Raw genomic sequence first — 26,126 nt, forward strand, 5'->3', positions numbered from 1 at the left:
ATTACTGTTATCAGGAATCTATTCTTTTCTCCCTCTCCCATGTTTTTCCCCAAGTCTTTGACAACTTCATTGTAAGAGATCCAAGGGATCTTCTCTCCCTCCCCCCCCCCATAAATTCGGAGTAGCTTTGTTAAGTTCCATAAGCAATCAACAATCTCCATTAAACAGCAAAAAAACATTCCCAAGCTTATAACATTTTTTCCCCTCATATTACCTGAAATACTGAGTAAAAAGTGTGAAGTAATTAAATCTACACACACGTAACAGCTAAGAAAAATAGCAGCTTCTGATGCTGAGCTTTTACCTCCAGTATCCAGGGCTTTAAATCTCCAAGTTAAAAGGTTGTCTCTGAATCAACAGCTGTCATCCAAAATCTCAACCTAGGAGGAACTTTCTTCCACTTTAATAGCACAGTTCCTTCACTTTGGATTACAACACTCACTCCTCACAGTATATTTGTCTGCATAATGCCTCACTTTTTGTACTCATGTCCTTCCTGAAAAGGAAGCGATTTCACTGGGTCTTCAATTCCTGATCTCCACCCTATGTGCTCTTTAAAACCCCACTGGAAGTTTTCACAATTGGACTTTCAAGACTTTCCAGCCCATGATGATCTAGCCCAAGAACAAGCTTGAAACAGGGGGAGGAGGCTTTGCAGTCCCTCCTTTAGAAATGCAACCATGTAGGTACTTAAAGATTGCTAGGGAAGAGGAACAAACAGGTTGCATGCACAAGCATAAAGGATGTGAGTATCATAACCCTCACCCCTATGTATCAGGCTGATTTGCTGTCTCTGCACAGCCAAATATACCAGTGCAAACACCTATGGGGCATACAGACCCTTCCTTACACCAGCCCAGGATGCCCCACTGCAAGGCACCGCAGACAAAATTAATAATGCTGCCAACTGAGTACCTGAGATATCAGGATTACACTATTTACAGAGGCATAGTAAGAAAACCCAGAAGTACACTAAACTAAAAGGCATGCTCCTTTAAAATATTAAGGAGTATTTAAAAAACAAATGAAGATTAAACAACATATTTAGTTTGAAAAAACAAAGTTCTCTGAGTCAGTTTGGTCTTAATCATTGTACTGTACTGAAGGCTGACTACTACTGTAGTCCCTTGTACACAAAAGCAGCCCAAAACACAAAAATACAATGCCGAGGTAGGAAAAAAAAAATCAGTTCTCAGCTCTGGCACCAAACACTTATCTTAAAAAGAGATTTGTCTGTCCAGGTATTTTCACAATTTATGCAAATATTAATGCAGGACACTGTCATAAGGCATAGACGTTCTGCCTGGTCAAGTATATTTTCCATGATGTTGAGCAAAAACATTTGGTAGCTCAGGGTTTTCATGCCTGGATTGCTTTCTCCTGCCAAAACAGAAAACAGTTGGGAGCTGGCAATGCTTCCGAACTACAGGACATTTGGTGGAAGCAATACTCGGAGACCAGGCTGAACTATATTCACAGTAAGTAAACATACAATTAGGTGGCTTTCTACCCATAGTCTAAGCAAAATAAAGTATTGCTATCATCTACACAGTGATGGCCAGTCTTTCTCCTCCTGAAGTCTTCAGGTAAAAAGCTCATTAATTTCTCCTGCTCCAGCTGAAGTCAAGCACTAGTACCCAAGTGCTCCTGAACCACACTGCATTTTCTTTTTAATGGGATAAAAAGATTAATCTTAAAATATTCTTCAAAATAGGACACATATAAATAACATGTCCCATAGTATAACTGTATACTATTTTAAAAAGCAAGAGACAGGATTGCAGTTGCCAAAATGGCAGGTTTACTCAAATTCCTTTTATTACAATCACTGTAATTAAACTGTGCAGAACAGTATATTCCTGTCGTAAGTTGCAATGGATGCAAAACAAGTATTGATTTACATTGTACAACTTAATTAAAACTTGTCCTGGAGATGCTACTAATGAATGTAATTAGATGGTGTATTTGATGCCACAAACTTCTTCATGACATGCTAATTAAGGAAAAAAGCAGAAAAAGTGCTTTTCTTCAAACATCAGATCATAAAAAGAACATGATACAACTAAATATTGTATTATCTTTCTATCAATGACAATTTTTAAATTGCTGTTATTAACTTCAATTTCAAAATAATTTTCTGCATATGAAAAGATAATACAATCCATTCAACTCTAACTCAAGTCAGTGGGAATTTTCCTACCGGTGAGTCAGCCAGTGGAGCTGAATACTAAATCTTCAATTAGAAAAGACTCAATTCCTCCCTTATTTCAGTAGAATTCTGTATAGAGCAAAATATATAGCAGAGGACAGGATACACTTTTTGACAGGCACCACACAGTAACCCAAAATTCACATGCCAGGAACACAAAAAGCGACAAGTGACTTTAAGCTCCTGCTGTGCCTGGGCTGCTCTGGAGACTGGGGGGGCTCCCAGCAGAGCTCAGACAGCTCTGAGGGGCTGCTAAGGCACAGCAGAGCCTCTGGCTGCCCCGTGAGCTTCTACTCAGGACTGCTTTCAGTCTGTCTTCTAAAATTCTGCATTACATCGATCTGCTCTGAGGACTATATTTAGCCAGTAGTTATTCTAAATTGACTGCAAGGACCAAAATGTTTTGCTTTGAGAATCCCCAAGATTCTGGTATAAACACCAATTACCACTGCTCCATCTAGAATCAAGGTATCTGCATCCTCCCCATCAGCACCCTACCCTTTCTACTACATCTGTCCCTTACTTGCATCATTGCCAGGTCCCAACCCCAATTCAGCCTTGAACCAGGCCAGAGCCCCAGAATCCCCTCTCCAAGGGGGTGGCTCCTCCCATGGCCCAGCTGCAAGAGCTCCCCATGCAGGGTGACAGCGCTACCAGCACTTTTGGGACACTCTCTCAGGCAGCCTTCCCATCCCGTACTGCCAGAGAGGCCACCAGCACACAGTCCCACTACACAAGTCCATACAGGCTCAGCACCACCTCTCTTCCCATCACCTTCCAGCCTGGCAGGAACATTATTTTTGCTAAAATGGTTTTCATCAAAAAACTGCAGATTGGCCAGGTTGGGGAAGAAACAGTGAGCAAACAGCAGGTAAAGTAGGTACCTGTAACACAGAGGAAACCATTTTAGCAGAGACTTTATAGAAGGGCTGCCACCATCCCAAACAGATGCTTCCATAACTCACTGTGTGGCTACTTGGGAAGAGGTGAAGCTTTTTTGCATCTGAATAAAAACAACCCTGAAACTGTCTTTGGTTCAATCCACAGCAAGGCAGAGAAAGAGACCAGAGGTCTTCTCTAGAGCAGCAGAACCAGTTCCTCCCCATCCAACCTGTGATGACCATCAGTATGCATTTGGCCATGCCTGTCTAATAACCAACTAACCCAAACACTCAGGTCACTGAAGAAGGTAACTCAGGAAAACCTCCAACTATGGGCTTAAGGCTTCCATACTTCAAGAGGTCTAGCACCAGCCTCCTGTATAGCTTGGGACCCCTGGACTAGCCCCAACGCTGTAGATGCTTCACAGGCATAACCCAGAGCTGTACTCAGCAGCACTTGGGATGCAGGAAAGCTTACCCCGCTGAAGAAATCTCTCCAGAAATCACTAGCAATTCTGCTTGGCCCATAATCTTGAAAGCCTCCAAAATAACAGAACTCATTTATTCCCGCTTCCTTTCTCCTCAACACCAGCTAGCTATGTCTCAGCGAACAAGTAAGAAACCTCAGAGCCCATAAGCACACACTTAGCACCTGTATCTTTGCCAGCAAACTTGGAAGAGGCACATACACACATTCAAAAATGTTTTCTGCTCATCTCCACCATCAGTGCATCCATCCCACAAGTCCTAATTATTTCTAATGCTCAGTCAAGGGGAACACAAAACCGCACAGATCTATATCATCATTAACTTCCATGCCTTCAGGGTAGGATAAATGATGATTAAGTCTAAAGTCATACCACAGCCTTTTTTTTTTTTCTTTTTTTTTTTTTTTAATACAGAATAATAGCTCAGGGAATTTGCATAGACTTTTGCTCTCAGACAGGCTGGTTACTACGGGTGAGCAATCAAGTTAGAATAAAACCAGAAGTGATCTAAACCTTTGCTCTGACCTCTAGCTGGTGAATTAACAGTGTTTTTTTCACTCAGGAATCTCTGACAGGGAGACTGGATACGGGTTTTTACTCAAATGTCCCCATCACGTTCATACAGCCAGCATTCAGCAGCTTCACCATGGCTACACAGGGATTGTGGCTGGAAGTAAGCACAACAAATGCCAGGGCTGATGGCATTCAACATTTACCTAAACCAACATTGCTGCCCACACAGCAGAGCACCCCAGACACAGCCACCTAAAAGAGTGCCATGTGGCAGCATTAGCTTGCCCAGGCAAAAGCAGGACAGGTCCATCACGATGGTACAATGCCTCAAGTAGAAGCCACCAATCTATGGATTTTTTTGGTCACACCACTGAAACGAGATGGCTCCTCTGGCTTTGGTCTGGAGCAGGATCAGCTGGAGCAGCTTCATTTTCTTCACTCCAATTTCAAATGGGAAAAAAAACAAGCTGAAAAAACAAAAATCCCCCACTAACAGGCTAAACCACTGAGCACTTCTGATCCTACCAGCCACACATCCTCCTGCCATTTCAGTATGTAAGAATCTTCCAGAAAAACCTTCATTGCTCACACAAGGGCAGTCTCTGCAGACATACAAAAGACTGAACTCTTCTGGGTTGCCATAGTCTTTGAGCTGATTTCCAATAAATCCTTATACACTGGAGTAGTCCTGCTCTTCAGGAGCACCACTTGCAAGCTAAGGCTTACCACAGGGCACGCTCTACCAAAGCTTATCCTAACAAATCATTCTAGAACAGGCAAAATGGTCAGGATAGCAAAAGCTGATGGAGTTTATGCCATGAAGCTGTAAAGCCATAAGAATCTTCTTTTTATTTCACTGAAATACACCTAAAGCAGGAGGAAAAGAACATCATCTTTGACCAAATCAATACCCTGTAACTACAGTTTCCATCACAAAAACAGGAGTAAAGAAACCTTCCTTAAAGCCTGCATAAATATTTTAAAACATCACATGATTTCTAAAGTAGCACATTTTTAAACAATAACATTTGAATCAAAATGTTTTATTTTAAACAATTGAAGCAAAACTCTGCTTTAATACCTTTGTTACAAATTGAACAGGAATCTGAACGTTGTTTTGGGTAGCCTGAATCTGAACTCCCATATGAAAAAAAGGTGTGAATCAAGTGCTGCTACATCCTCCTCAAGGCTCCTCCCACAGCTCCTGGCCCCCTTTGCACAGCACTCGGCAGGATGTAGCCACCCATGGAAAGGTTGGAGCTACATCAAGGTAGCCCCAGCTCTGACTCATAGCTTGTGGGAGCAACTACACTTAAAATACTTGTGAGAAACCTGTCATGGGAATACTCACACAGCGCCAATTAAGCATGAGGTAAAATGCTCTGCTGGATGGGGGTCAAGGTGTACGACAAGATGCAACAGCAGTGCTTTGCACAGAACCCTCATCAGGAAGTCTCCTGAACAGCATCACAGGCTCTCCACCAAGCTTCACACCTCTCTGCTCTCCTCCTCTTTCCCTCTGCCCAAGGCAGGGTGTATAGCTGCCAAACACATCATCATTAACGGAGCTGGTTTCTCCTTTTACACTGCATACCTCCCCATCCTTCCTCCTGCACTACTGGAGTTCACAGCACTACCAAGACACACTGACTGCAGAGGACTCTTCATCATCATGAGTCAAAGTTTTCCTGCTTCATAAATCTTCACTGGTTTTATTGCAGTATTGTTACCATTCATTTTCCAAGTGTTTTCCCTGTTGTGCCAAGTATTTCTTCAAAAAGTATAAATCCAAGGCGCTCCAACAAGTGACAGTCAAAAATAATCCAAGAAAGCAAAAACAAATGAAAAAAAACTCTTGAAAGAAATCAAAGTCATCAGGGAGCAGATGTTTTCAATTAATTAGCTACACTGAGTTGGGACAAAACACACAGGCAAGAACCTCTGAAACATTTCCATCAGTGGAAACAAACTAAAGCAGAGTGCAAGCTGTAGCAGTACCTATTATTTATAGCCCACTGGAGGAAGAAAATATACACTACTTAATGAACTCGCAAACTAATATTAACTGCAGATTTATATTTTATTACGTTGGCTTCATTCTGCTCCAAGTTTTCTCATGATTCCCTTTTACAGCAAGAGCCAAAACGCTAGAATCTGCATCACAGATTCATAGGTTTTTAAGGCCAGATGGACAACTGCAACCATAACATCAGCCAGAAAATTCTACCCAGTAATTTCTGCATTACATCTGTAATTTGTCTGAACATACTGTTTACAAGGGGTGCGATATTGCCCTTTGACGAAGTTCTTTGGGTTGGCTGCATTTTTTCCCTGCAGGAACACCACTGGCCGTAGCACCAGTGAGTGGGACCTAAAGCTCACTTCAATAACTGGACCCACTAAAACAAATAGGAATCTGCAGATTTTTTCCTTACAAGGACTTGCACTCAAGACAAGAGGCAGTCATTTGTTCTTCCCACTATACATCACTTAAAAGCAGAAGTGGTCAGGAGATTATTAGCTTGACACCAAAGTGCCTGGAAACTTAACTCCAGCATGGTTTGCCTTTTTTTTTTTTTTTTTTTTTAAATGGCAAACACTCCCATTCCCACCAAAATCACCATTTAATTGAAAAGGATTTATTCACTGTGAAGAAAGTCAGCAAAATACTTCCAGCCCCGCTCATAAGATTCACTGGAAACAACACTGTACCAACACAATAGAGGATCTCCGAGCTGGCAGCAGCACAAATCTTTTGGGGAAACCATCTGGGCATGTATCACCCTGCCATTAAGAATGAAAAAGCAGCTTCCACTGAAGGCAAGATACAACCAGCACCTGCAACCAGCAACCTGACAACCAGCCTGTGCGGAGAAACAAAATACCAGTGCTGTCTGCAGACCCAGGGTCTCCAACCACTGCCAAGGCATCTGCAAGCTGCTGAAGGAGGCTGACAGTTTCAAGACCCTACTTAAAGCAAGCACCTTAGTAAGCACACACATAAAGTCAAGCCCTAAAATCCCAACAGCTTCCCAATGCAATCAAAACACCTGCTGGCAGTGCTGAGGTGAATTCTCACCTTATTCCCTAAATCAGAGCATTACCAACTAAAAGCAATATGGTCTCCATTCCTAAAAGGTATCCTAAAAGACATAGAGATCAAATTCTGTTATGCACTGTCGTGGTTTAACCCCAGCCAGCAACTAAGCACCAGACAGCTGCTTGCTCACTGCCCCCGCACCCAGAGGAAAGGGGGAGACAATTGAAAAAAAGTAAAACTCATGGGTTGAGATAAAGACAGTTTAATAGGACAGAAAGGAAGAAAATAATAATAATGATTATGATAATAATAACAAAATGACAATTATAATAATAGAAATAATTGGAATATAGAAAACAAGTGATGCACAATGCAATTGCTCACCACCCGCTGACTGATGCCCAGTATTTCCTAAGCAGCGATCTGCCCCCACCCCCTGTCCCCCCCAGCCAACTCCCCCCAGTTTATATACTGGGCATGACATCACATGGTATGGAATACCCTGTTGGCCAGTTTGGGTCAGCTGCCCTGGCTGTGTCCCCTCCCAACTTCTTGTGCCCCTCCAGCCTTCTTGCTTGCTGGGCATGAGAAGCTGAAAAATCCTTGACTTAGTCTAAACACTACTCAGCAACAACTGAAAACATCCGTGTGTTATCAATGTTATTCTCACACCAAACTCAAAAGATAGCACTATACCAGCTACTAGGAAGAAAATTAACTCTATCCCAGCCAAAATCAGGACATGCATGCAACTAAACTTAACAAAAGTAAAGAAACTTGGCACAGATGCACCCAGAGTGTCAAGGCTGTCAGCTTTCACTACCAGTGGACTCACAAGACCTCACTGTCCATCGCCAATAAAGCCTTCGTGTTGACAATAATGACTACTCTGCCGCCACTGAGTTCACTCAAGCAGAAAAAAAGGAACTGACATAATGCTTAGACAGCATTTGGGAGCAAAAAAATGTTTAAGATGATCTATTGGCTTTTTGGGGGGGGAGCTGACAATTTATCCCTTCTATTTCTGTTGAGGGAAGAAGGTGGAGGTTGCTAGTGGGAACAGCACATTGCCAACACATTTTATGAAAAAACTGAATGTGAACTTTAGTAAATCAAAGATGGATAAACCAAAATGACTGAGGTCTTTTGAGAAATTAACTTACAAAGGCAAGTACACAGATAATTCCCCCAAGTAGTTTCACTGGTTTGGGACATGCGAAACAGTTTAAAAAGTGATACAACTCCACACAGAAACATAATGAAATGCACATTACTGATGCTGAATGATTAATTTCCTCCCAGGTGCTTCTCTATCCCCTCAGAGAATTACAAAGTTCAAACTGGTCATTCTGACCTCTTTCTAACATTAAGTGATCCAGGTCAGAGAACCCAGGAGTTAATACCTTGGCAAGACACTTCAGTATTGCCCTCTGCACCAAAATGAAGTAGCTGACATGAAAGCCTGCAAGCCCAGGGTCCTACCCTCTCTCCTACAGACTCAATACCTGCTACACAGCCACCTAAACCTAGAAGCTCTCAACTTCTGCAGGAGACTGTTTCCTCTCCATGCATACCCCCAAGGCACAGTTTACTCAGGAGCACACCAGCTGCACCCCCGCTGATGCTCAGAAGCTTGCCAGAGGGAAGAGAACAGGCAGGACTCACCTTCTTCCTCAGGGCTGCCAGACCAGCTCATGCAAGTATTCCCTGATCTGCTGTGTTAGTACATGCTACATCACCTTCTCCAGGAGGCATCTCTCATCCTTCCAGGTAGTGGTCACCTGAGCAGCTCTACCTGGTCAAAGTCCTCCTAACATACCTCCTGCACAACTCAAATACCAGGGAAGAGGGAGAGAAAAGGAGGGTGTTTGCCACCACCAACACCCCCAGTGAGACAGTCACAGCATGCACTGAATGCTCCCATGCCAATTATTCTGGCCCAAAGCATCTTTAGTCCTCTTTGCAAAGCGTTAGCACAGCTTTCCTGCTTCTACGCACAGCCCAGGGCAGCCTGCAGGTCACACCACCCTTGTCCACAGCAGGCAACGTGACACTGGACCTCTGCAAGCAGCCACCCATCCATCACCTCCCAAACCCAGAAGTGCTGTGAATTGCAGTGCTTACACCTCCTCCTGACTGTCTCCTCTCAACTAGCTTTCTTGCAGAAGACAGGGATAATTGCTTTCTACCTCCAAGAGGCTAAGCGCATTAAACCTTCGGAGAGGCTCAGATATTGCACTGACCAAAGCCATAGCAAATACCAAAACTGAGACCGTAAGAGATACAATAGGTCAAAGAGACAACTAAAATGGTAACAAATCCCCAGAGAGACCTAAGCTACTGAAGGCCAGTGCTCAAGTTTGCCAATACAGCCGGCTGTGAAAGCAACTGGGGCAGTAAACACTTTCACCTCAGCAAAACCTGTCACCTCAATGTCCAGCCGGTCACAGAGCAGAATGAGGGACAGGCATGATGTGAACATAGAGGACAATCCACCTCTCCGTTCTGCCTGTGCCAAAACCAGGGACATCTTAAGAACAAAATGTGTTTTCAAAGGAGAAAAAGATTCTCTACAAGCTTTTAAAATATGCAGCAATTTTACAGCAGAGATCAGAGAAAATTAGTTTAGTAAAGAGTAAGTTATAAAAAAAATTGTTCATTCCAATGCAATCATTAACACAGTATTTCTGCAACATTCTCTGAGTAAAGAAAAATACCTAGCTTAAGTCCATCCTGGTTGGAATGAGGCCCTATCTCTCACCAGCACTTACAGTAAATAAGAAAGGTGCACTTATGACAGATATTTTAATTCTGTTTAGATGTTTTACTATAAGCCTAAGATTCTTTTTTTTTTTTAAACCTTTTTAATGGATAGTAGGCTGAGTATCTGCTGAAGAGCTGCACTAAATACTCTTTCCTCCACAGAACTGAGCACTTAACTAAGAAATTCAGTGCTTCTACAAAGTGACCAATCTGTGTGCGTTTGGTTTTTTTACATCTCATTTTGCCCTTGAACCACATACAGATTTAGATTTATCTCCTAAGAGGGAAGTGAGAATGTTAAAAAAAAAGTTTGTTTTTTTATTTTGGGGCAGGGTCTCACTTCCCTGACATCCCTGATCAGTGTTTAAAGCTCATCTCTATTTAAGAATATACATACCTGCACACTTACAGGAACAGACCACTAAAAATGTAGCTCCAAGACAGAAAGACTGGGGGGATCTAACAGTCCCACTTCTGCTCAAGACCCTAAAGCCAACAGGGTCCAACATCACCACTCAGCTGAGCAATCTCAGCTGGACTTTCCCGGGTCAAGGGCCCTGTGCTCACTCAGCATGTGGCGGAAACAAGGATTCCTGCAGAAGCAGCACAGAAATCCTCAGAACAATAAAGCGTAAAACCAGCGAGATCAGAGAGCAAGGCACCACATATTAAACTGTCCTGGCTTTGCAATTTCTGCCAGATTTTACAAAGTCCTGCTCCCACCTCCCCCCCCCCCCCGAGCCTTCTGCAAAACACTTTGTATTTTAATGCAAAGAATAAACATTTCTTTACAGGCAAGGGTTTTTTTTCTTATTTAACAGAAAGAACAGCAGAGATGGAGATGGACCATATACTAGAGCTAAAAAGTGAGGCAATAGTGGGAGAGTTAATAGTTGGAGGGGGAAGAAGCTGTCAGACAATCCTGCCAACTCTTCCTTTCCTCTCATGGTACCTGCCAGTTTACCCATCTGTAAATTGAAGTGCAAATAGCTGCTTTATACATCAAATTATGGTGTCAACATTTACGATACTATAAGCAGACAGTCTGTCAGTGGTTCTGTTTAAGACCATTTGCCTGTTTTCCACTATTTGTTACAATTTTTAAGGTAAGCTTCAAAAGGAAACAAGTACTATCTTGGAGTCAATCTTCGCTATAGTTTATTTCCTTTTTTTTAAACGTGTCACTAGGCAGCAATGCTTTTAGTCATATACTTAAAAATGCTGCGTTTCAAATGTTGTTTTACTGTCAAAAGGATAGTGGTTTCCATTTTAAAGCCATGATTGAGTCATTCTAAACCTCCTGAAAAGCCATACATCTCACATCAGACTGATCCCAAAAAGACCATTAGACATGAGCTGTCCTTCCTCATACCAGTAATTCCACTGCAGTAAATTTAAAAGTTAATGGGATTACTCCTGTGAGTAAAATAAACACACAGCACTAAGCATATGCTCTGCTATCATGGAAGGCACACAGGGAACCATTCCAATACATGAAGTAAAGAACAGGTAACTCCTCAAAGCCTCCTTACAAAGCACTGTGAGCAGACTGAAATGTGTCCAAACTTACCCGTTCTGCATACACAAGGTACGTGCCTGCTAGCAGTACTTAGTACCTACAGAATTATACAAAATGCAATAGCTGTGTGAATGCATGACATAGAAAGCCAAGCTATTAAGAACAACCTAATAAGCAAAATGTTCTGATCATGCGTATTTTTACCCAAAGCATTAGACTAATTGAAATACATTGATATGAAAATTAAGACTATTTTCACACCTGCTTCTACTAAATACAGAAAAAAAGCTTCCTTGAAAAAGACTTCATTCACTGATTAAAGATAAACATTGTGATGTTATACCTAAATACGCATTTATCCAGTGTGCCATGACACAGAAATTATACGTCAGTATGAAACAACACACACACAAGTCAATACACTGAGAACAGGTAGGCTCATTCCAGGCTCTGGCATGAATAATCTGCAAATTACAACCTTCCTTTATTTTTGCCTGCACCAGACCCACCCCTTTAATTGTACTAATTTATTCATTCATTCAAATTAAAAATGATACATTAAGATAAAGCTAGCTTCAAAAAACCCTGAAAGAATTAAGAGGAAGAGGACCAAATGCAAGAGTTTGTAACTAAAGAATATTCTTCTAGTCCTAAACACAACACATTACAAAGTAAGACTGATTTTGTCTCTCTCACCTTTGTCTATTTAAGTCAATGTCGTTATTTCAAACTGTATTTCTTTTCATTTGCTTAACAATATACTTCCTTGTTACAGCACTGCCTCATCAGCACTTACTTCTCCTGGAAAGCCCTAAAATGAAATATACTTTGTATTTAATGACATTATGCAAGCATGTTGTGGAGTTACTTTGTTACAAGCAATCAGATATGATGTACTCCATTCTTTTAATAATTTGCCCACATGACACTTTTTAAGGTCATCTGGGCGACATCCAAATGAGATCTGCAAACCAATCCGAATCCACAGGCGATGAGTAACAAATCATGAAGTTTAGGGGGGGGTGTCTTTAAACAATTGCTTCATTCATTCTGTGTTTTACATAAATAATTTATATAAGCCACTTCCCAAACCCTAGTACTTACAACAGAAAGATTTAAAACATATGCATTTTTAAACTAAAGGAGGTGCAGGAAGCCTAGTCGCATATTGCAGGGCTGCCTCTGGCACCCTATTATTATAGGGAATGTATTTTAAAGTAATAATGCACTTCTGAAATACCAGCACTTCAAAATTGTTTAATATTTTCAGTGTACTCTTTGGAATATTTTCCTTGTGACTAATTCTGAATTTGTAAAAGTATTCAAAGAGAAGAAGGAAATCTCTGGTTCTAATCAATGAACTCTGCTAAAGAGTTAAAAATAACGGCCAAACACTTGAAAATGCATGAAATAGCATTGAGTCTTCATCCTTCACTACATGTTTTGCTTTTAATATATAAACTGAGAAAAGGTGATTGAAATCAAAATCCATTTTATTTCCCTATTATAGGAAAATCTGGAAAAAAATAATTCAGTTTTCCCAATGTATATCCTTCAATCCATAACTAGAGATATCTATGAAGGTGACCAGGTTTATGATACAGGCTGGGCACTCAATACTTCCCCATAAAAATGGCAGGAGCTTCTGAAGCTTAGCTGCCCTTGCAAAAAAAGCTACTTCCATGCTAAGGAACCCAAACACTGAATTTACCTTTTTTTTCCCCCCCTCCAAATCTTAACCTAGATTTTTAAAGTATGTCCCCTAAGTGTCTCTCCATTATAGGGTAAAACAGAAAATCATGCACCGTGAACTGTTAACTGCATGTATCTTATCCAACAAAGTCACTGTCTATTACAGTAAGATTTAGAGAAACAAAAAATGTGATGCAGGGTTAAAGGAAAAAGTAATTGTGAGAATTTATCATCCTCTAAGCAACTACATACATTACATACCTCCATAGCACAGGGTATCGGCTAGTTGTTTAACCATGGTGAGTAGAATGAGGGATAATAAAAAACAAAACCCAGAAAAACCAATACCACCAACTTTTGAAAATATTATTCCCAGGTCTAAGATGGCTACCTCCATCCAAGCAAAAGTAAAGTTCCCAACCAGCTGAATATGACAACTAACCCCAGGGAAGGATCTCTCTCATCAGAGCCCAGAAGCAGCCAAAGTGAACTTTTCAAACCCAAACCGGTGACAAGTGTCAGCGGCATAAGGCTAGGCAGGCGGACTTCAGCATCTGAGGTTTCTCATGCATTAGGCTTCACGTACTGCAGGGTGAGCCATTCCCAGAAGCAGAGCTGTTCAGTAGTAATTGGCAAAGGAGACATGCTGTGAGAAGCACTTGTCAAATAATGCTTGTTTACAAATAAATCTCCTAGCAGGGAAGGACAGCTGTTATTGAATAAGTTCAGGTCCACAGTCAGACCCCTCCTACCAGCAGTCTTTTAGCTTTGCATTTACTGAAGAGACAGATATTAAGAGAGCAGCAGTCAGAAAAGTAGGGGGAGAGAGTCCATGAAGCAAGCGCTCACGCTGCTCATCATTACTGTAATATTCCCCTGCAACCTCCCTGTAAAGGTGCCACTAGACCTGTTTGCTAGGTAGCTTCATTAATCCTTTCCAGTACTGCTTCCTATCCTGTAAAAGTCTTATTCCACAGCTGCCTGTTTGTGCAGAGACACCTCTACGCTCGAACGGTCCCGTTGACTCCCTCAGTACTATCCAGCTTTTCCAAGAACTGGCAAGGATGACTGAGGACTGGGACGGGGCTCGGAGCATCTGCCGGGCTCTTGGCACCATATCGGAGCACACCGGAGCGCACAGGAGAGCGTGCCTCCCAAAAGGCAGGTGAGTAACAGGGAAAGCCCTTCGAAAGCAGCCACACCACCTCCCCAGCATTGCTCCCATGGGTGAAATCATGCGAAATGGTGTGGGGGCAGAAGGATTGGGCCCACTGTTATCTAACCAAGGCAAAGCCAAAGCCATTTCCATCATCCCCCAAACCAAAGCACTTCCTGAACATTTGATATCTTCACACACAGAGGAACAGCATTTTCCCCTTCCTCTGCACTTTTTTTTTCTTTTAAGAAAACTGCAATTCACATTATTCTCGGTCTCCAAAATAAATTACAGCTAGCTGGTTACCTCAGGCCACATCTTTGAAATTCTGGTACGGTTTTCCTTCACCAACCCCTGCATACCTCCTCCCTCTAAAGGAGTTTCACAAATAATTACGGTGCACCACGAAGCCTGCTACATACGAGCCGCCGGCATCCCCTTCAGATGCTGAACTTCTCCACCCATTGCTTTCCCATTACAGCTCTGCCCTCGGATCCCAAAATAATAATAAAAAGCCCCAAGCAGTGCCCACACCACGTATAGAGGAAAAAAAAACCAAACAAAAAAAAACAAAAACAAAAAACCAGTCCGGTTTGAAAGCCTGGAAGTATCCTGCTAGACAAGAAGCCTGGACACATGTTTTTGGCTATCGGCCTCACAGAGATTAAACGCATAAAAAAATCCGTCCCCAGCAGCCGCGCTCCGCTGCGTTGCGGGTTAACTACCGGCACCTCCGCGGCTTCCCCTCCTTTTTTATACATGTATTGTAAGTCACGAAGTAAGCGCACTGCGGCCAGCGCTTGCACGGCTGCCCAGCGGGAGCCTCCCCCAGCCCGCCCGGGCACCGCCGCGCCCCGGCCGGCCCCGACCCCGGCCCCGCTCACGCTCCGCTTGCCCGCACCCCCGCAAGACCCCCGCGCCCCGTGCAAACTAAGCCCTGCAGTTACAGCCGTGCAACCCGCCCCGCGCAAAGCTCAGCAAACCCACCCGCGGGAATGCACCTGTGCGACTCCCCCGGCGCAAACCGCTAGGAAACACAGCCGTGCAAACCCACCCGTGCAAAGGCACCTATGCAACACCACCCCGCCACCCGAAAAAAAGAAAAAAACACTGCAAAACGCGCCCGTGCCAAGGCATCTGTGCAAAACCACCCGTGCAAGCCCGCCCGCGCCCTGAGGCAGCGCTGCCTCCCCCGCTCCCGACCCGGGGGGCGCGCAGCGGCCGCTGCCGCCTCCCTTCCCCGGGACCCCGCCAGCCCCACCGGCCAGCGTCGCCCGCTTCCCCCGGCGCAGCATCCGCCTCCCCGCCGGCAGAGCCCCCCTTCGCCTCCCCAAATCGACTCAGATGAGCCCGAAGCAGCGCACCGCCGGGCAGCCCCCCCTTCTCGGCGGGCGCTGCCCCGACGGCCCGGCCGCCCCGTCCCCGCTCACCCTCGCTGCCGGGGCTGGCTAGCAGACTCCGGAGCGCGGCGCACAGCAGCAACGGCAGGAGGCACGTCCAACCGGGAGCCGGCGCCCCGGCGCGGCCGGCCCAGCCGCCGGCGCCCCGCGGCCCCATCCCGCCGCCCCTCAGCGCATGGGGCGGCGGCTCCCCCCCGGCGCTGCCCGCTCGGGTCGGCTCAGGACTGGACGGGACGGGGCGGGCTGGCAGCGCGGCTCGGCTCAGCTCCGCTCCCGTCCAGCCGCCGACGCGACTGGGGAGCCGGGGGCGGGGATGGGGGAGGTGGCCCCGCGCCGCCGCGGAGCCGCCCCCGACGGGGCGGACCCGCCGCCGCCGCCGCCATCCCGTGCGGGGGACGGCGCCCGCCGCGCCTCAGGGCGCCCCGGGGCGCAGCGGGGACCGCATCTAAAATGGCCGCCCTGCGGGAACCCCCCCCCCAGACCCGCGCTGCCCGCGGGGGAGAGCGGACGGCAGCACCGTCCCTGCGAGGCGTCCCTCGGGTAGCCGGGAGCCCCCTGAGGGGGGACGGGGAGCCCCCGTTCTCCCCGCAGCCGCCACGGGTCCCGGTCCCAAAAACTCCCCAGCCCACAGAGCCGGGGAAGCCGCGATGTCACAGGGCGGGCAAGCCTGAGAGGAAGGCTCATCGCCGGCCAGGAAAGCAAGAATGCCAGAAACTCCATCATGGAGCCAATAGAAAGATGATTTTCAGGTGTATTTTACCTCAGGTCACCACCAGAGCACAGCTTTGAATCCAGTGCTGACAACTAGTTTCGTGGAAGTTTTCACTGAGGTTTTTTACCCGTCAGAGCCCTAGTTGTCACCCACTTCATCTTCCTAAAAAAATAAAGACATAAATCCCCAAAGTATGAGAAATTAATTCTTGGAGGTTCATTCTCCCATATCAGTTCTTCCCCTGAGGGGACTACCTCCAGATAAGCCAATAAAGACAAAACCCCAGCCTTGCAGGTGCACAAGCAGAAAGTCAAGGTTGACCAAAACCCTTCTCACCTGGAGCTGCCTCCTCCGTTTCACCCCACTGCCAAGATTTTGGCCTGTTCATTTATATTATAAAAGCAGTAAGGGAAAGTAGAGCACCTGCAAAAGGCTTTCTCTCCAGGGGGCAAGGCTCAGGACCAGGGCTCCAAACAAGTTGCAATTAAAATTACAAAATCCCCAAAGCCAGCTTTAAGAGGACAAGTAGTCTTCAACCAGGGGAACTGCCGATAAGACAGCTCTCTATGCCACCATTGCTCATTTTTTATTCATAAGTAGCTGGACAATGTGTTTCTCTGTGCCCTTGCACCATATCCAAACCTCAGCTACACCCAAAATATAAACATAGTCCTGAACTGTACATGCATATTATTTTCAAAAACGTTTGCTCCTTTTGCAAGAGGATTTTCTACCTCAAGCTAGTCAACATTTTTACTGCCACCAGGAGGACACGGAAGGGGCTTTGCTTTACAACATGAAGTACATCAGTAAAGTTACCAGCCAAATGAAAATCATGGCATGCATCTGGTATTCACTATTCAAATATCCTACTAGTCTGCAGTTCAAAAGGCACTAAGGTTTGCCATCAGACCACCCCTGCATGAAGCTGCATGGCCAGATCCTCAGGGATTTATCCTGTGGGATAAATCACAGCTGAGAACATCTGACCCCAGCCCTGCATCAGATTTAAGATGGGAGTAGCACCATGTGGTATACTCATTTCTAGGGATTTGCCATATGTAGAAGCAGTGGTAAGTTTTGCCACCCAGAAATCAGGGCAATGCAGGAAAACGACATCAGAAACAGCACCTTGCTAGCATAGTATAAAGGATCAGATGACAAAGAACAAGTAAAATGCCAAGGTGGATGGGAGCCTCCACTGGCCGAGGGGCAAGACTCCTATAGCTTGACAAGTCTCTTATCACAATCTTATGTCAAACTGTTGTTTGTCTCCTATTTTTGTCTGCTATTTGACAGTCATTAACTGCTGTTTGGACTGCCAGGCTTATAATTTAGAGGCATTTCAGATGATATGTTAGTGACATCATAATTTTCTAGGAAACACTGAGATGAGCTTCATATGATTCATAAGCTATTTAAGAACAGCCACCATGCTCTAGGTTTGACCCTAGTTGCCTTTTTTCCTGCAGGAAACCAGCTCTTATTCCAAGACATTTGGTTTGTTCTCCACCCTGGCTGTGGCACAGGAAGAGCGTCCCAACCTCACCTCCCAGGACATCATTGATTACTGATAAAAACCCCCTAAATACAGCCTTATAAAAGGGTTATTGCCTTATCACCAAATGGAGGGTATTGCAACTTTATGCACTGTCTAGTGGATCCTATTTGGTGGGGGCTCAGTCTTCTACAACTCTCCTCCCTGTTTTGCCACCAATCTTACTAGTAATCTGCAGCAGGCAATTCTCTTCTGCCTTTTGCCTCATCAGTGCACCCAGTGGGCTCTTAAAGAGAGGACAGAAATTTTAGCAAAGTGCTGCAGCATTCCTGGTAGCCTTGGTGGGTAATCAGAGAGAAACTGGACAATCTGATGGGATCCCATCCTATCTCCCACCAGATTATATCTCTTATTGCTTTGAGTGAATTCACTGTAAAAATCACAAGGTGTGGGTCGCAAACGATTCAGGAACATAAACCACCTCAGGCTCATGCCATTTCTCCCCATATCCAGCCTGTATTTTGTGTTAGTTTCAAATTTTTCTTCCTGCATCTCATTAATTCATTTCTGCCCCTTACATTTATGCCTTTTCACCTATGCAAACAGTATTGCCTCTTCATCATCACTCAGTTAAGGTTTGTATTTCATCCTTTATATCTTTTTCTCATGAGTCATTCCTATAGAGTGTTAGTAATACTGTTATACTCCAAATTACCTCCAGTTTTCCCAACATCTCCCTCATAGCAGTGTGCCCAGAAGTGTAATCATACTAAAGCCATAATAAACAACTATCTCTAAACTGCTTTTGCATATAGTGTCTGAAACTGAAATGACAGCTTTGCCCCGTTTAACTTGCCACTTCATATCTAATTTGCTGTCAGCTATTACACATATTTTAAACTATTTTTTAAACCAGACATCTTTTGAGTTAGTTCATTTTGGATTATTTCACTTAGCTATGCAAAAGGTCATTTTTCCAAGTTTAATTTAATTTCTCTCCCATGTATGTAGTTCCCTTCATATAATTCCTGTGTTCTGACTGGCTTCTAATTCCACATTGCCAATTCATTTCATTAGTGTGCTGTTTATCCTATCATCAACAGGATACACTTGAACAATAAATGAGTCTATCCTTCAGATTATTTCAGGAACTAAAAACTGCCAACCAAATCTATTCCCTGTATCATTATCCTTTACTGAAGTGTAAGGGCATAATACTTATTGCATCTCCATATTCAATAGGGCCATCTGAGAAAAGATTCAATTTCATACTTTAAATTTAAGTGTAAACAGTCCCACTAAAGCCACATCTTCATTGCATTGATGGAATAGAAGCCCCACTGTAATGCAACAAACTGTTTAATTAGTTAGGCATATAAGCATTTCTATTTTCCTTTGAAAAGTCCTTTTCTTTCAAAAGAGTCAGAGAAGATGACACCTTTAAGGAATACCCTCGTAAAATTTAGTAATTAGGTTTTGTCCCCCCCCCCCCCCCCCCCCCCCGCAAGCCCTTTGAAACAGAAGAATTACCTTCTATTCAAAAACTAAATGCATATTAAAAGCAATCTGGGAGCAGCTAAGCAGCTTTGCATAGTAGATATATTTGGATTTGTACCATAAATGCAACTACAATTTTAACGCAAAATGGCTGTGTTCAACAAACACCACAGCAGCCTGTGTAGAACTGCAGAAAGCAATAGTCAGAGCCCCAGCAGACAACAGAACAATCTGTACCAAGAGCCAGCGGGGACAGGAAAGTTAAACATCAAGTGCAGGTGGGCCACCCCTTGGCCAGACGAGGTATATCAGTGATTGTGCCCCTCGGTCACTTCTGAAACCTTCATACTTCAGTGCAGAGAAAGATGTTAACCAACGAACCGGTATTTGCATGAAGAAAAATGAGCAAGTGGTAAATAAAGCATTGCCTGTGGAAGTTCACAACCCAGCCACTTCTATGGTCTCAGCACCAATTTGTCTTTTGCCACCCCCACAAAACACATGAGCTACTGGCAACTGTGCACTTAGGAAAATCTGCTCACTTCATTTACAGCCTGAAATTGGATCCAAAGCCATGAAAATCCATGGGAAAAACATGTGAGTATTTGGTTCAGTCAGAAAAGGCTTAGAGAAAGCATGACATTTCAGCCTCGCATTTTATTTTGCAGTGCTTCATCCCCAGCCCTTGGTTCTGATAACAGTTCTTCCAAAGGCCCCTGACCTGGCAGCGCACTCTCCCATTTGCAAATGCTGTGTCACTACTCCCCTCTCTCACTGCCCTGTAGTGACCCCATGGAGCCAGATCCCAGGTGTTAAAAAGCCACTGTCCACTTGCAAGCAAAGGAATGGTCCCTGGCCCAGAGGGCTCAACGTGTATCATTTCACATGCCAATCTGGATTAGACTAATCAGCAAAATAATCCAGGTCAGACATGGAAGTACATGCTTGTGAGCACAGAGAGCAGCAGCAGCAGATACAGCTGGCAGTACTTGCAGCCCACCTGCTACTTAACAAGTATTGAGGTGTTTCTTTGCATCACAGCAAAGGAGAGCATTGAAGGGAACAAGTGAAATGGCTTTGCAAAGATTTATGGAGATTTTCTAATGCAGAAAGTGGAGCACAGGAGAAAGTGCAAAGGCTAATTTGATTATATTGTTAGCCCTGTATAAATTTAATAATGGACTCGCTTCCACATTTCTCATCGTAAGCTATTTACATGCATCCACTAACTGCAATAGCTCAGCACCTCACGCTCTTGAATCAGTCTTCCCAACCCACCCCTGTGAGGAAGAGGAGCGTTACTACTCCTGCACAGATAGACAGAAGCAAAGGAGATGTTAAAGATCCAGATAAAAATTACTGAATTGATTATGGCTCCTCTAGATCAGGGACAATGTTCTTAAAATATTAATGAAATTATCTTATTCTTGCATCAGAATAAGAATCAGCAGATATTAAGAGGAACTGGCTTAACTCCTCAGGACATTCAGTCATGAGCTTTAGCAGACACTGCACAAGCTCGGGCAAGTGACTTGGGTACATTTGCAAGTACCACAGTGCTTTGTGAAAACCTAGCCCTTGAGTAACTTGCTCAAGGTCACACAGAAGGTGTGTGGCAGACCTGAATCAAGCTCAAAAGCTATTAGAGCATCCATTTGCTTTTTGTTCTCACTTTTCCTTTTCCAGCATGTCATTTTGGATCAGGATCTACGCTAGCAAATATGGACATTACTGTAGTTCAAGGGTTCACATTCAGCACTTCACTCATTAAAAGCACATTCTTTCAAGGTACAAACACAATAATGGATATAATGATGAAAATCACTATATTAGTGTATCATTTAATAATGAAGTACATTAATCTCCTACATGCAATACTGTCCAGAACTCAGTTCCTCCCTGAACTATGTTTCATAAGGTCAATAATGCCTTCTTTAATTTCTAAGGGCAGTCTGGATGGCTACCCTGAATTTCTTTGATTATAGGCAGACTACTTTCGTTAACTCGAGCTACTGCCCTGTATTCCATACCAAGGCCAACTGTGTCCATTCTCCTCTTGTTTGAGGAAAGCAAATCCATTTCATCTCACCTAGCTCCTCCAAGCAGAGCCATTTGATACAGACTTCTCTATTTCAACCTACCCCTAATGATTTCCTAAATAAATCACATCATTGTCAGTCACTTCATATCTCAAATACTTGCAAATTCTTAGCAATTTCAGCTGCCAACACATTCATTTATATTCTTGTGAAATGGCATCTGGATCACAGCTATAGTCTTTGAGTCCTTTCCATCAGCTAATTGCAACTTATTTTGAAATGCAGGAGCATATTTATTTCTCTCCTTCCTTTGCAGTGTTTGAGTTGTGCCTTTAGGTAGGCCTTGTGTTCCAAACAGAAATACTTCGCTTGCAAAACTCCAGTGTCTACTCAGAGAAGTGCTTCAGCAAGTACAAATATTTTTTTGACATGTGCTTTGTTAAGTAATTTTTAAACAACAGAGTGACAAGGTAGGATCAGGGCTAGCTTTCTGGGACAGACTGCCTCATGTGACAAATTCTGACGCAAGTATTGCCCAGTGACATACAATGCATGTGTTTCCCACTGTCACTCAGCTTTCAGTATTTCTTCCCCTACCCCATCCAAGAGTTACAAACAAAATACTACTCAAAAGAGCTTACCTGTGCTAGATTTTGAAAAATGGAAAGAAAAGGCAAAAAATCCAGCAGCCACCTTTTATACACAAACTTCCCAAAATGAGGGTCTAGCTACCATGAAGAGGCAAGCCTTCCAGACAGACTTCTGCTCATTACTAGGAAAAACTGTTCCTTCCGTAACAGAAGAACTGGAGCAGTTAGGCAATACTGCAATCAAGCTACAAGACTCAGGTGCCTTGATATAAGTTTTGCTTCTGACACAGACACCCTGAGTGATCCCGAGGAAGCTATTTCTCAGTTGAGAATATCCCTTTACTCGATGCTTAATGACAGGTTCCCAGATGAGGTGCAAGTAAAGTCCTCTTAAAGACGTGCTTTAAAGGGTCAGTATTACATCTGAGGTGAGGCTGAAGGGGATCGCCATCCGGCCTGGTCACCATGACTATCACAGTAGCATTTTTGCATTACTGTTCATTGGCAGTTGGTTTAACAACCCAAGCAGTATCCTGGGAACCAGACAAGCCAAATCCAACACTTGTAACCACTGGTGTGCCTTACTTTACCTCCCTGTTCTTCTGAGTCTGCCCCTTCCCTTGCCAGACACCCTTTGCCTTCTCTTTCAAGCAGGACTGCCCTTTAACATAACCATTGGCCATGCGGGCTTGTCACCACCTCCTCATAGAAGCCCTTCTCATTACCTTTGACATCCTTTGCCAGAGCCAATTCCAGCTGGACATTGGTTTTTCTAACCTCATCTCTGCATGCTCAGACAGCGTGTTTGTATTCCTCACAGATTTCACTGAAGTATTACTGGTGCACTGGACAGTACTGGGGTGTAAGCACACCATGCATCATGACATGGCTATAAGAGAGAACTGGCAGCTTCTTACCAGTTGTTTCTCCTTTTATAGCTCCTCCTCTTTGCTCTCTTAACGTCATTCCCCTTTCTGTCTCTTCTAAGATCTTCTGGGCTGTGGCACCTTTGCTTAATCTCCACTCAATTCACCCTTTTGTAGGTTCTGCCTTCCCAAGTGTGCACTCCCAGACACTTCTGGCTGCCTCTGTTTTCTGCCTTTAATTCTGCCCCCAGCTAAATAGAAGAGGAGGCGATTACAATTTCATTCAGTCAGGAGGTGAAGGATATAGGGGCACATGCACAGCAAGTCAAGAAAGGAGTGGCAATCAGATTACAGCTATAGCCTAGAGCAGAATACTTCGTAATGTGAACTTATAATGGGTCTCTGGTCTAGGGCACATAATCAACATTTTACCCAGAGTGCAATAGTCACCCAAAGACATTTACTTCAGGAAATACTGAGCCTGGTATAAACATTTAAACTTTAATAAAACCATTACAGATGCACTGATTGCATAGGTCCTTTAGACAGTGAAGCTACATAGGGAAGTGAATAATAAAATAAGCAAGGTGAACAGAAGTCATTATCAGGCTATTTACATAAAGATTTACTGAAAACTTGCCCTTAGTATGGCTTTTGGTCAATGCATTATCCATATCCAAGAACTGGTCACTGAACAATAACCATCTCAAAACATACCCTATCTTAGACACACATTGTCCTCTGCAGATCAGTTTATTTAAAGAAGTTAAATCAAGAATCAGTATTTTGACTCCTATTTCATATTCACAGTATCCAGACCCCTTACACATCTCAATGTAACATTAAATTAAAACATAATATCCTATTTTTGTGCGGCTACATGTTGTTTCTGCACATGCTCAGAACCACTTTGACACTAACAAGCAAGTTGTGTTTAAATATGACAAGCTAACTTGTCATATTTCAAGTGACAAACATGACTCTGCCCACAGAATAAAAAAAAGATAAAAAAGCATTTACAGGGGAGGGAGGAGTCCAGTCAGGAGGAAGTACAAATCTACCTCTCTATCTTGTTAACCTAACTAGTTGACCAGTCATTTACATGTTTCATCTTTCTGGACCAATTCAGATAGAATTATTCCATGCCAAACAAACATTTCAACACTAAATAAGCTTTCTCTGTGTTTTGAGGGAACCATCAAATCCACAGTCCCTCCTTTCCAGACAAGTCCCCTAACCAAAGGCAATTATACAGAAAGTATGAGCACCTCAGAGCTACAGATAAGCATCCAGGAGAGAGGCAGGGATTTGCACCAAGCATTACACCCTGGCCAGCACAAGCATCTGCACCAAGGATGAGTATTTACTAAAATGCTGTGCAAAGGGGCTGATCATTGCACGAGGTAGCAGTTGACACTTCTGTTCTCTGCTGCTTTGTTGCTGGCAGGTGTTGTGAATTCATTTACTCCATACCAAGCTCTCCCCATTTTGTTTACAGCAAACTCCATTCCATTAACTCTCTTCACTACCACCCCAGGAACTGGGCACCTACACATTGGGTACCTGTTTTGGGTCTGAGTTAGCCCCTAATCTGGAAGGTGGGAGCACATTCACATCATATCAGCATCCATGGAGAAGAGGCTGCTGCAGGTATGCCCACACCTCCAGGAGAATGGAGCAGGCTTAGTTTATTTTTAGATTAGTAGCTACTTTTTCAGTATTTGGGTGTCATCCCCCCCCAAACATGGGAGGCAGAAAAACATACTGAGTGGAAAAAATTGACCAGCCATAAGATGTCACTTGGGCAGTGTTGAACATGGGAGAAAAGACTTCTACTTCCTAGGCCACGTTTATAAAGCAACACAGCTTTCTCTGCTCCGCAATTGACCTTTTTCCTAGGACGGATCCAAGACCTTACATGAACTTCTAAAACCAAAACCCTCAACACCTCCCAATAAAAATAGAAGGCCAACATCTGCCATTTCTTTCTCTATCATCCCAATCTGAATCAGCCCTCAGTGCTCTGCTGGAAGGAAAGCTAATGGTGATAAGCACAGAAAAAAAATCCTAGACACTCAAACAGGGCAACTATGTTTACACTAGAAGCAGTAGGAGATGCATGAGGTCACTTAAACATGGTAATACCTCATAACATACTACATTAATATAATTATTCGGTTTTTGCCTAGGTCTGTTCTTTCTTTGTCCTGACACCAAAGCAAGCTGGACTTTGTGGCATTGCCACTGATTTGCTCTGGTGTTAATATATATAGCTATACATAGATAGCTTGATAACCCATTGGCAAAGTGCAGGTCATAGTTACCTTTTACATTCTCCATTGAGACCAAAGGCTTGTCTGTTCTCTCTGTGTTCTCTCTATCTGTTCTCTCCTGATACTTACATCCATATAGGTTACATCTGGGTTCCAAGAGATCAGTCTTAGCTTAATTGCATTTGGCTAGCAACTCAGTCCTGTCATCTCAGTCAAGTCTTATTCACAAAAAAAATTCATCTTCCATTCCATACGGAAGTCCACTGTTCTGATCGCTGTCACATTTCCTGCTTCATATTAAGAAGGCACATATGCTCACACACCGAGCAGGGTTGGACTCTAAATGGAGGCTTCAAAGCCATTTAGCAAACAGTGTCCTTGAATTGGCTCAAGTAGTCCATTTCCAGAAATTCAGTCCCAGGAGAAAGTCTGAGCCCTTTATTCAGCTCCTGTTTTTCAACACATAACCTCCTTTCAGAAGAGAGCTTTATCACTCCCTCCCCAGCTCCATTTGAGCGCTAGGGTAAGGGCAGTACGCAGCAGAACAGATGCTGTGGCAGGAGTGTGTTTACACGAAGCTGCTGACAGCAGATGCCAGCTTGTAAAATTAGCCAATAAAAATACCAGCATCACTGTTTACAACTACTCTGAGCAAGATGGGCTGCCAGCAAACTGGAAATCACATTGCACTGACACACCAGGTTAGAGATGCAGCATTTAGCATAGCATCACCATTTTTAGGCTACCAGAAGTGGGATTCTCATTCAAGTAGAAGGGAATCAACCAAGACCTAGCTGACAGTCTCAGTCCTTCTCACTTTTGCATTCCAAAAGAATCCTATTTAATGTTGAAACATAAAAGAACCAGAAATACTGTAACTAAGAAACCACATGTATCACTAGCTACTGAAAGCTTTTTTTATCCTACTACCCTGGTCAAACTAGAAGTTGAGCAACATGTATACAGCAAGTACATTACAGAGTAGAAGCT

General features: G+C 43.7%; 1 protein-coding gene across 9 annotated transcripts in view; it reads right to left on the reverse strand.

The window, feature by feature from the left end:
- Window positions 1-15,953, reverse strand: part of EPHA5 (EPH receptor A5) — a 204,402-nt gene extending 188,449 nt beyond the window's left edge. For 7 of the 9 annotated variants that reach the window (XM_052774023.1, XM_052773983.1, XM_052774016.1 and 4 more), the window contains exon 1: window positions 15,692-15,952. In XM_052774023.1, the coding sequence (XP_052629983.1) occupies window positions 15,692-15,818 (127 nt within the window). In that variant the 5' untranslated portion in view covers window positions 15,819-15,952. Of the gene's footprint in view, window positions 1-15,691 lie in introns of all 9 variants that reach the window. The other 2 variants (XM_052774042.1, XM_052774007.1) reach the window with 2 other exon arrangements.
- Window positions 15,954-26,126: the final 10,173 nt, after the last annotated feature.

This window comes from Harpia harpyja, chromosome 2 (genome assembly GCF_026419915.1).
Source record: "Harpia harpyja isolate bHarHar1 chromosome 2, bHarHar1 primary haplotype, whole genome shotgun sequence".
NCBI lineage: Eukaryota > Metazoa > Chordata > Aves > Accipitriformes > Accipitridae > Harpia > Harpia harpyja.